Source organism: Phoxinus phoxinus (genome assembly GCF_949152265.1).
Source record: "Phoxinus phoxinus genome assembly, chromosome: 7".
Classification (NCBI taxonomy): Eukaryota; Metazoa; Chordata; class Actinopteri; order Cypriniformes; family Leuciscidae; genus Phoxinus; species Phoxinus phoxinus.
This window is the reverse complement of record NC_136882.1, coordinates 33714700-33727092: the sequence shown is the minus strand read 5'-3', so window position 1 is coordinate 33727092 and position 12393 is coordinate 33714700. Positions and strand designations below refer to the sequence as shown.

The following is a 12393-nucleotide window of genomic DNA, read 5'->3' as shown; positions in this document are numbered from 1 at the left end:
AACGAATCTCAGTTCACTCACAGCCAAAGAGAAAGCGAGTCGAGACCAATGTTCTTTTGGGAGCGACCCTAAAAAAATCTCATCGCACTCTGACTACAGACACATCCAGAAGGCAGAGCCAATATGAATGTGAGATGTACACAAGAGACCAAGTGACCCCTTCATGGATGCCAAAAATGACATAACACTGCTAATGAATGTCATACTCACGTGTTTCGTACAGCAAGCAACTCCACAAGTCAGCTGTGGACTAATATGACCCTAAATGAACAGGAAGTATTCTCAAAACGGTCGTTTTTGATGGACATCTGCTTGTGTCAGTCATACATGAGTGGGAACTAAAGAGTTTGGCTGAATATCATTATGTAAGCTGGTTTCTCCATTAAAAAATATATATATATATATATATATATTCTGATTAAATGTTTTGCAAGCAATATACAAACTGTATGCAAGTACTTCATTGTTACAGGTATGTTGCCAGTGGCATGATTTTTTACATTTCTTAAAACCATGACCAGAACTCAGAGGGCATCCTGTATACTTCCAGGGCCATAGCTAATGCTATATAGCTATATAGCTATATAAATGATCAACTATAGAGTTTAGAAGTGTAAATATGCATTTTCCTGCAGAAAATTCAACCCATTTACAGTTAACGGTCAATTATTTGTGCTTTGTTCTTTAATATAATTTAATGATTTATAGGGTCATGCCGTTTTAAAAAGGTGTAAACAACTCTTTTTAATTTAAATTGTGATGATTATAAAGATTTTAAAGCTGTGGAATAACATCCCCCCCACACACACAAATGTTAATGCAATCAATGATTTAAAAAAAAATATGATTTGCCTGCAAAAAATTTAAAATGAACCTAAATGTCACTGAACACAACAGAAAGTGCCTTATATTAAACACATGTGAATAAAATGCCTGGTCAGTCCTTTGCTCTATTATTTTATGTAACATTAAAGGGGTTAAAAAAGCCCTAAAAATGCATTCATAAATGTAAGGAAAAAGGGTAAAAAAACAAATACGATTATAGCCTGTTTACAAGCAGAAGTCCATGCATCACTTTTGAGCTGATGGGATCTTAATACACACAGAAAACAGAACACACACAAACACTTGACCCGGGGGACAGGTTTTTTATTGTGTTTGAGGGGATGTTACAGTGGTTGCTCATTTCAGCTGAGCTACAAAACGTTCAATGAGATCGCTTCATTACAAACTGACAAAGGTATAACAGATTCACAACAGCATGTACCACAGAACTGGAAATGAGTGTGGGTCTCATATAAATGACATCATTTCTAATAATCTACAGCTTTTTTTTTTTCCTTTTCTTTTTTTTCTTCTTTGACTTCATACAGATAATGAATTAGGCTAAAATGCACCATAATATTTGGTTGACTTTAGGAACATTTTCCTTATTACATCACAAAATACATTTTTTTTTTATATCCCAAAGAAGCAAGACTTGCAAGTAGGCTTTTAAACAGAACTAAATCTACAGCTACAAAATTCTACTCCGGAAGCCTTCACACCTTGGCGGGTCCTGTCTGCGCTCCCAGTCCGTATCGGGTAAAAACACGGGGTAGAATCAGTATGACATTTACACAGAAGTCCGTATTGTAAAGGCTATAAAGATTTGTTGCACGTTGTAAAGTTGCCTCTCCTGGATCTTTACACTCCTGCGGGTGATGGAGACTGGGGCGGCGGAGGAGAAGAGTGTGGGAAGGAGGGGTGGACAAAGGGAATCTGGGAAGAAGGGAGGGGGGGGGGGGGGGGTGAGGGGGGTATAGGTGTCAGCGGCCCGCCGTCTATGTGGCGTATCTCTTGGTCCACTGTCGAGCTATCCTGTCATGCTCTGCTCTGTTGGTCAGGTACTGAGTAGCTATGCTTCCCACCAGAGGATCCGCTGAGAGACGAGAGAAGAGGGAAAGAGAAGAACAGAGAAGGGGAAAAAGAAGTGAGACACTCTTATACCCAGGAGTCAACGAGAACACAGTCTTCTGAAAGACGCAGACAGGCGCTGGGAAGGACACAGAGAGAGAGTGGGAATTGAGAGTAAATGAAAGAGCTGTGTGGGTTTCAACAGTCACATCTGTCATGTGCTGACTCAGCTGACTCAATGTCAGAGATGTTTGAGACAAACACGGCGACGGCTTTACAGAGGATCCGAAACTGTCTCGGATTTCCCTTACTTAAAGCAACACAACGATGAAGACCTTAAATGAACATGACTTGACAAATGCAACATGAAGCATAACGTTTAGTCATCAGCTTCAAATTCATTCATAGAATAATGTGATCAATCTTTTCTAGATTCAATCCATTCACTTAACAAAATGTAGACAGGGCTATATTAGTATTGTTTATATACTATTATAGTATTAGTTCATATTTTGAACTAGCCTTTATTTTTATATTTTCATTTCTATTTAGTTTAAGTTTTAGTAATGTGCTTTTGCTCCTGTTTTTTATCTATTTATTTATCTTTAAAGTAAAATTACTTTAGTAATTTCAGTATTTCAGCAAACTTTTTTTTCAGGTAGTTGTCAAGAAAACATTTTGACGAGTCAAGTATTTTTGAGTTCGAGTTTTTCATCTAATATTTATATTTTATTTTAGCATTATTTACATTAATGTAGGGCATGTTTTTAGGTTGAGATACTTTGCCATTCAAACAATAATTTTAGGGTTAGTCGACTGTAATCTCTCTACTAGCAGCATAACAGGAAACAAATTAAATAAATATTGTTTCCAGTTTCATTTTAATTCATCTTTATTTGCCCATGTACAGTAATGGCCAAAAGTGATGTCCAGAGGGGATTTTTTTTTTTATGATCTTAAAAGTTTGATTAAATTAAAATATTTTATATTGGTTAACTTGGTTAAGGTATTTATCTGAGAAAATTATCTGGGAAAAAGGCAATCTAAAGCAACAGGTTTTATTTTTCTATGCAAAAACAAAACAAAACAAAAAAAACACAAAAAACGAACCTCACAGGAGAAAAAAAAAAAAAAAAAAAATCACAGATCAGTTATTCCTATTTTGTTGATTTAATTTGGCATGTTTCACCGAGTTATCAAAAATAAAACAATTGACTCCAAGTACAACTACGCAATATGCTCACAAAATCATCAACAAGTTGATTATATTTTAATAAATGGAAGTCAGTTTTCCAACTTTTAGCCAAATGCTGCATTTTCGATCATGCTTTACTCCTGGTTATGCCCATTTGAGGCATTGTCAGTGTAAAAACAAACATATTGCGGAATAGAGTTTAACGTTAATCATAATTGAAGACAGCTGAACTGACTAATCAAGGTCTTCAGAAACATCCAGGTACTGGAGGTGTGTGGTAGCAGGTAGGAGCTAAACTGTTTCTCCAGGAGCAGGACTGGACACCAGGGCCTTCAGTCAAATACATATGGTAAATCTATCAAGAGCGTAAATGAAGTTGAAAAATGTCACATGGTCAAATTCATTATCTAATCAAATGATGTGGTGGGTGTAGTCTTCCAGATGTCATGGTGACTGAGGCCTACTAGTGAACCCGAGTAATGCAATCATGCATTAAATGAGAGATAGTGAATGTTGTGACTGTCATTTAGTGTATATATCAGGTAGGAAGTTATTTAAGGAAGTGTGATTGCATTTGATGGCAATTTTTTTTGTACTTTTGATGCTTATGATTATTATTTTTGAGGAATATGTTTTCTCCTTGTGTTGTGTTGAGAGCGGTTCACATGTAAATGGAGTGTTTTGTGAGGGAGCTTTTCCCAATTCGGTAGTGAGGTCATCTTGTGGTTTAAACGCTAATTGGAGACTAAACTAATGAGGAGGATTTTGGAGTAGGTTTTTGTTTTCATTTAATTTGGCGCTGGAGTTGCTGGTTTATTTGGTAAATATTGTGTTTTTACTGCTGCATGCAGAATATTGTGTCAGTAGTTCAATGAGTGACACGGTAAGCAAATTAATGTTTGTTCTTTGAATATGTTGGATTAATATTGCTTGTGTTCAAGTTAAAATTAAGTTAACTTTGGAATCCATGTGATTATTTTTCCTATTATTTTCCTCTTGTGTGGTTGACAATTTTTTTGTTTTCACTTTTGTTGTTGTTGTTCCTGAATAAGATTTATTACATAGAATATTTTTTTTAAAATTAAATTATTTGATGATTTATTAGTCACTCATTTATTATTGTTGTAAGGTATTAAAAGTTCCTGGGCCTGGAATTAAAATTGTTTTGATGACTTTTTTTATTTTTTATATGATGTACTGAATTAAGATGTGTTGTGATATGATCTGAATTGAGCTTGAATAGAGAAGTTTTAAAATCAAATCTTGTTGTTCCTTGTCCTATTTGATTTCCATAATAGAACTGATTACCGTAAGCGTCATCCCTATATGAACTGACTTTGATCATTATTCATTTAATTTAAATTAATTTAATTTAATTTAATTTAATAACTGTGGTGGTTGTTGTCCCTTGCGCCCGAAACCCAACCTTTTACAGCCAAATACGCCACAATGCTCTGCAAGGACATGCATTTGCAGATAAACAGGAAAAGACAACGGATTCAATAATTGAGTTTTTGGAAGCACTCTTAATTTGCTAATTGATTATTATGTCAAAAGCCTCTTTGATACTATAAGTTGTCTGTAACAAAGAAGATTTTGACCCAAAAAATTACAATTCTATCATCCTTCCCTCACGCTCATGTCATTCCAAACCTGTTTCAATCTTCTGTGGAGCACAAAATATGTTTTGAAAGTAATTTGGGTCCAAAAATTTTTTTTATTTATTTCCATTCACAGAGACATTTTTCAAAATATCATCTTTTGTATTCCACAGACAAAAGCCATACAGGTTTAAGGCAGAGTAAATTATGGCAGAATTAAAAATTTTGGTGTTATGGCCTGAACACCTCTCCTATTAACCAATTATTGGAACATTTGTCTTCTCAGCCTTGAGTTGCGGTACTCACCTGGATTGCAGTCTGTCAGCAGAGAACAGATGGAAAGCAGGACCTTCGAGATGGTCAGAGCCGGGCTCCAGTTATCCTTCAGGATGTCCAGGCAGATCACACCCTGACTGTTGATGTTGCAGTGATAGATCCTCGTACGGAACGTGACCTGCACAGGAGGAAACCGACACGATCACAAAACAGGTCTATCTAAAAAGGGATTATGTTAGCTCACCGGTCCAGAACCACGCTTTAATACTGTGGATGCGTTTTAACAGGGCTTGTTATATAGGGGGCTTTTGAGAGCTGGATCACAGCTTTCATTCTCATTAACAGCACTCTCAGAACCAGGGCTGAATCCTGAAAGCTATTGATCCATTGAGACAAGAGAGCCAAGCAAGCTTAACCTGACCCAGCTTCCCAACTGTGTCAGTAGCCCTTATCTAGAGTATTGACGACTTATAGCCCTGGCTTACAGGACCAGCGGGACACCGCTGACTGCAGTGTGGGACGGCCCGTGTCTGCCGGATAAGGGTCAAGGGATAGTCCGGGTCATGCATTAGTCTGTTCCCTTAGCACATAAAGAGTGCTTCTTGTTTGTTGACTGCGCCTCACTCTGCCCCCTGCAGCAAATACTAAGATGTCCGTCACATGATGCAGCATAAACAGAGCGACCGAAATAACCATGCGTGCCTGGCACAATGCGGGTATTGTATGAACACGGTGGTCTAGGAGTCCGACTCGGTCGAAAACACAGCCAGCATGACACGGGCAGCCAGTGTCAGGCCTCACGGACAACGCCGGGAAACAAAACAAGAGAGTTCATGACACTCCCCTATGAAGAGAAAAACCTAGCGAGCTGCCTAGCATTTGGAAATGTTCCTGAAGGTGGGCAGCTGTCTTTTTAGGCAAAGGTCTCATTTAGGCAAACACTACAGAGAAATACCCTGAACGCCTGAAAAAAAAAAAAAGAATACTGATAGAATTTTTGTTATCCTAAACTAATATCATAAACAGACTAACATAGCTTGAAATAACATAATATTTACTGTTTTGGCCATCCCTTCTTTGTAAAGCATTCCTAAGCCGCATTTAGGCAGAAATATTAATCCAAGATGCTTGACAAGTCAACAGAAATGATGAATGTGAATATACTCTCATAATATTTATATAAAAATAAATGTATAATGTTTTACATAAAATATTTACTATAGTTAGTGCAACACAACCATACACTTAATAAATATACTTATATATTCCTTTAAATATTAAGAAATGTACTACTTTAACCAATATTGCATTTGCTGAGCACGTTCCGTACGAGCATTTATATTTGATATTGCATTATGACAAAGAATAACTATCCCTAACATTGCCCTCATTGCAATAATCCATGGTATTATGGCCTTTTAGAACTTATATATATATATTTACATGAGCGATTCTATAATTGGAGATACATTTTGCATTTTAAAAAGTTAAGGGAAAAAAACTGTTCACTAACATAAATTATTTCCATTATCTTATTGAAAACATATTTAATTTGAATAATTAATTGATTGCCAAATCCTTTTTTTTTTTTTATGAAAAAGCAATAGGCTAATTTATAGTATTGTATGTCAACTCAGTTACTGTCAATTCTGTTACATACTGTCAACATTGTTACTCTACCTTGGCAACAGAGTTTGACGGTGACAGAATTGACAATTTAAACCTCTTTAGCCAAAAACTCTACTTGCTAGCATAAATGCTAAGAGCACATTGCACTAATGAAATCATGATTAAAAGAATCAATGATAAATTCTGGTTAGATTAAAATATTTTCTCAGAGAGCGCGCGCACACACACACACACACACACACACACACACACACACACACGGATCAAAATATTTTTGATATTTGATAAATCATGTTTTTCAGCTATTTAAGACACTGGAAAATATTTACAGGAAATATTATATTGTTATGACTTGTAACATATTCTGATCCATGACAATGATTAAATTATTCAAATAATTAAAAACATAACCATTTAAAAAAAGCTGATTTTTTTTTTACTTTGGACACCATATGTACACCAAATGTTATACCACTGTTCTTTAATCTGATCAGTCAGTCTGTCTGATAATTTTATTTAAATGGTTGAAGGTTGAATCCATTTGAAAGTTGGCCATGATCAGATCTTTATTGAATAATCACCCTTTCATGCTTATTGGGGAATAGCATAATTAACTAAGCAACAAAGTCAGCTGTGGAAGTAGACAGTGGGGTTTTAGAGATTCTAACAGAAAGACAGAAATAAAATAAAAAAACAAGACACAAGCTAAAAGAGAAATAGCTCTTTTTAAAAGCACACAATGACCCAACCAAACTACTCTGTAAACAAGCCAATGCATTAGAGCCTTTTACAGATCGAGTTAATCGATACTCTTATTTCTAGAAAGACATTTTAGAAACAAACGCCTGTCTCTCTGTCTTTTCCGCCCTGATGCCAAACACAGAGACTCATTCACAAAAGCACAGATTAGTGGACCACAAACAGAGCCACACCGCTCAGCGAGCGAGAGCAGGCAGCGACTTCACAGAGCACAGACCCTAAACCAACGTAGGCGAGATCGGCCCCCAAGTTACCCAGCGTTTCATCTGCTGACAAAAGAATGAGGGGGTGTGGGCCGCATCCACCGCAGAGGATGAATCCTGTTTATAATTAGTGGATTAGAGCTTTGCATTGGCTTGATCTGAACAAAGAGCCCCCACCAGCCCATGAGCTTTATATAAACTTGTTGTTTACAGATGCCACTGACGGTTGAGATGAGGGCCAGACTCGGTTCACAGAGGCACAAATTTACAAACATGCTGAGGAAGGAGATTCGGATGCTAATTAATGCTGTGGTTGACACTTCACGTTTATAGCCCGAGAAGGAGTTAACCAGCTTCCCTAAACCACATTCACATTGCGGCATCGCACTAGTTACTTTACGCTGGAAATAGCCGGTGCTCTGAAGGAGTCTGTACAGCCATCCAGCACACAAAATAGCAGACAAACACAATCGTTCAGCATCACATTATCCTTGAGGCATTTTTAACAGAGGTCAATACCTGTTCTGAATGATCTGTTACAGAGTGTCCTTGGTAGACCTAATAAATCTTAATTAAAGGCCACTGCTCTTCTGTGACCGACTATAGGCTAATAATAGCACAAACAGATGGGTGTCTACTTGTGAAAATGCATCTATTATGTATTTTACTATAATAGTTTAATTGCTTTTTCCATTGCAAAATACACTACTGATCCAAAGTTTGGATTTTTTTTTTTTTTTTTGCGTCAAGGACACATTAAATTTATGAAAAGTGACATTGTAAATACATTTATAAATAAATGTTAAAAAAAAATTCCATTTCAAATAAATGCTGTTCATTTAACTTTCTATTTCTATTAAACTAAAACATTTAATACAGTTTCCACAAAAATATTAAGCAGCAAAAAAAGGTTTTCAACATTATTAATAACTGAGCACTAATACTAATAATTGATAATAACTGAGGACCACATCGAATATTATTAAATTATATAATGCTTAACTGGTCATTTACATTCATACATGTTAGAAATGGCATTGGACTTCACTTCGGTTTATGAATTTATAAGCTTAAGAACAGTATCAAACGGCTGATACAGCTGTTTTAAGTTCTGCTCCATATTCAAGAACAAATCTGAAGTATTCACTTTGAAGTGCTTCCAAATACATTCCAATCCATTGGATTTTGCATTTAGATTGAGAGCCTGTTGTGAAGCCTAATGAGTTGCCTATGCAGGTTCTAAAACCATGATTATGCTGCCTTCTAAACGCCTTCTTTTTGCAAGTATTTCACGTATCATACACTTATGAAGTTCCATTTCAGTCAGGATTCTCCCTTAGAAAGCAGCAGCCATATGTAGGCACTACACACTAGACAACATGGCAGCTCACTAGCTTTTTAAACCGAGCCTAACCTCTGCCCTGGTGCACTTGCCTGTAATTTTCAAGTGAGCTCAAAAACGTTGCTTAGGGTTGTAAGACAACTTTAGAGGAAGAGACATGGCTGAGAAAACTTTCTATTTGAAGAAAGAGACATGGCTGAGAGACATAATAAAAGAGAAAAGGTCAGAGGAATATCACTGGAAAAAGATCAGGCAAGAGCCTTAGGACCCGTGTAAATATTAGAAAAGCATTGGTTTTGAGTGTGTGCTGCTGGACAACTCTTGCTTGTAAATACTTGTGTACTGTATGTTCATTTTTTGTTCTTTCTTGATGTTCGTTTGTCATCTTTGCTTTATTTTTCACAAAGCTTGCATTTTTGCACTGTGTGTTTGTTTTGGGGCGAAGCAATGAAGAGAATGGTGTGTTTGTTTGGGTTGATTTCAAATATTAACAGTGTTCAAAAATGATTATCCGAAAACGCTTAATGCACCTTTAATACCTAAAAACAGTGAATAAAAAGGAAGAGATGCTTCCATACTGTACCTTTGGTGGCTTGAAGGGGTAATCGGAAGAGAAGGTGATATCCAGAAAGAACACGCCCCCCTCATAGACTGAACCTGGAGGGCCCAAGATGGTGGATCTCCATTCATAGATATTGTCGCCCTTGGGTCCCGCACTAAAAAAAGCACAAACACAGACCAATGCGATTTAGTATCATACATCCAGACTAAAATATCGTCCGATATTTGGTCATTTTGAGAATACAGCACTGGCGATTGACAGAATCGTCCCTTATGTCAGTTCCAATGTCTACCAGCATCCAAACGGATAATAATAATGATATTAACAGACTCTAGTATTACCATGAATGACACCACAACGCACTTTTTAATGCAGCACAGAGGTGGCGTGGATATATTTACACATGGACAACAATCGCAGGACACAGATTGTTCTTGGTCACAGAAAGAAAACAAGATGTGTGCATTGATTGACAATGACACATTTCGGGTCACTCAGATGTGGCATTGAACAATATTCATTAAATAAAATGGCAGGTTAATTCAATTTATAAAAAATAATGTACCAGCTATTAAAATAGTCATGAAACTGAAGCTTCGTTAGTATTTTCTTCCCTATTGTGACGTATATCAGAGTAAAATGGCATTGAACAAGAAGAAGAAAAAGTAGGGCGGGAGTATAGCGGGACTTGATTTTTCCGATGGGGAATTTATTGGATGGTTGTAAAATGCTTTTGCAGTGATCTCATGTGATTGACAGGTTGTCCCGCCCTCACAATAATTGTCAATTTTGATTCCATGGTGCTTTTGATTATATACTATTTGTATTGACAGGTCAGAGCAGAACTATGTTAGTACGACATAATCTTTGGACTGAAAACGCATCAGGTATTGTTTTGAAATGACCTAAAATCGGAGCAAATTATGTGGGGCCTAAAGAACAAGCCAAATATCTGCAACACAGCTCATGGAGAAGGACAGTCAGATTGAGGTCAGATTGAGATAAAGGGACAACCACACAAATATGGCTAATGGAGGAAAATAAGGGCAATGAAGGGAAAAATAAAGGCCCACTCAGAGTGATGGTCTGCTGGAGAGACCTGCCTCTAATGGAGGAGACAGGTGAATGTAGCAGGCACTTATCCCTGGCATCTATTGCTCAATTAGCATGTGATGAAACGCTCGTCTCTGCCAGCAAGTCACCAGCCTACACACACTGGATATCCACTCATGCTTCAGAGCGGGAGAAGACGGCTGTCAAACCAGACTCGGCATAAAGAGGAGGGCCAAGAATAAGCGGGATTATAGCAAAGCGGAAAGATAATAGGAACGGACGCCGTGAAGAGTAACAGAACAATTCATTGGCGCCATGTAGCTTACTTAATTCTTTGAGCCTGATAAATTATTCGGGATTCTCTCGCACCGCGGCGAGGGTGAAAAAACGCATTGAATGCAGCAGTGAGCAATAAATGGCAAATGAAGCAAAAGCAACCTGCTACATAGATCATTTAACTGCACAAACACATGCGGGTTGTCTTTGGCCATCGCTTATCGCCATAAAATCAACTCATGACATTTAGAGAGGATTTAGATCACGTCAAAGTGAATCATATAACCGTAAACAAAAATGAGGGAGAGATAGAAAAATCTTTTTAACGCCTCTAAACATCAATCTGACAGGCCTTCAGTAGGGTGTTTGGTAAAAGCGAGGTGAGCTTCATGCCAGCGTAACGCTTTGCCCCGGTCCTGTCAGGGGTTTTCAGCATTACAGCAAAGCAACTAAATTCAGATGAAAGGAAATGTGCAATCTCACCATAAGGATGTGAAAAACTACTTCATTTCATAATCGATTAGTCGGTGGGTTGCCTGAACTTAAAAAAAAAAAAAAAAACAGTTTTAAGTCCTTCCAACCCCCAAACCCCAAACAGAAGCATTTCTTATGAAGAGAGTAAAGATGCCTAAAGACGAGGGGTTTTTTTTAAGTTGAAAAAGCATAAACATAATAGCTACTCAAAGGTTCAAAAGTTTGGGTGCAGTAATGTGTGTGTATATATATATATATATAAATGGTTAGTTCCAATCCATGATTCTGATTGGTCAATAGCTGTGTTTTATTCACAATAAAACACGGCTATGAACGTTTCACCCAACGGTTCTATGTATCACTACACAACACCCATAGCAACCACTCTTAGCAACATAAACAAATGTTTGTTCTCATTGATATTATTCATTGAAGCTTGTAGAGTAATTGTGAGAGCTAGAGTAAGCGGGTATACCTGCATTTACAGTAGATATAGCATTTTCCTTCGAATCAGTCCTATATTAATAAAAAATAAAATCAGTTTGAATGTCCGCTGCGATATCTTCCGTGCCATAGTCATTTGTCAGTAGCGTAGTGCTTCTACGTGTTCAAAAGTTTCGCTGAATTTCGCCATCTAAAGGCGAAATAATGTAATGTAACTGCTGTTGCTGTTCATGGTCAGGGACTATTTTTTCCAGCGGAAGGAAGGCTTTTAGTGATTTTACTTCATGAAAGTTGCATAGATACATCTTTTTTTTTTTTACATCACAATATTTGTATTGTGTAGTATAAAAAAACTTTTATTTTATTTTTGTGCAATTTTTAATAAAAGCAACCGTTTTATAAAAGCAATATGGTACTAATTTTTTTTATAATATATAATTGTTTACCTTTTATAATTATTTTTTTCCACTGCCTTAGTGAGCAGACTTCTTTCAAAAACGTTTTTTTTTTTTTTTTTATCTTGTCAATCCAAAACTTTTGAACAGTAGACTAGTGCATACATTATTTGGTTGAAATAGAAAGTGAATCATTCAAATTAATTATTGAAAAACTTCCCAATGATTTATATGAGAGAGAGAAATAGGTGGGCCTGTTAAGATTTGAAGTCACCCCTGAACACAGCA

General features: G+C 36.8%; 1 protein-coding gene across 1 annotated transcript in view; it reads right to left on the bottom strand.

Annotated features, from left to right (window-relative positions):
- Window positions 1–1133: 1133 nt before the first annotated feature.
- The window catches only part of ube2e3 (ubiquitin-conjugating enzyme E2E 3), a 42310-nt gene continuing 31050 nt past the window's right edge, over window positions 1134–12393 (bottom strand). Inside the window, exons 4-6 of the mRNA XM_079619750.1 lie at window positions 9485–9617; window positions 4999–5146; window positions 1134–1921 (exon numbers count right to left, since the gene is read on the bottom strand). Coding sequence (XP_079475876.1) covers window positions 1824–1921; window positions 4999–5146; window positions 9485–9617 — 379 coding nt within the window. The 3' untranslated portion in view covers window positions 1134–1823. The remainder of the gene's footprint in view (window positions 1922–4998; window positions 5147–9484; window positions 9618–12393) is intronic.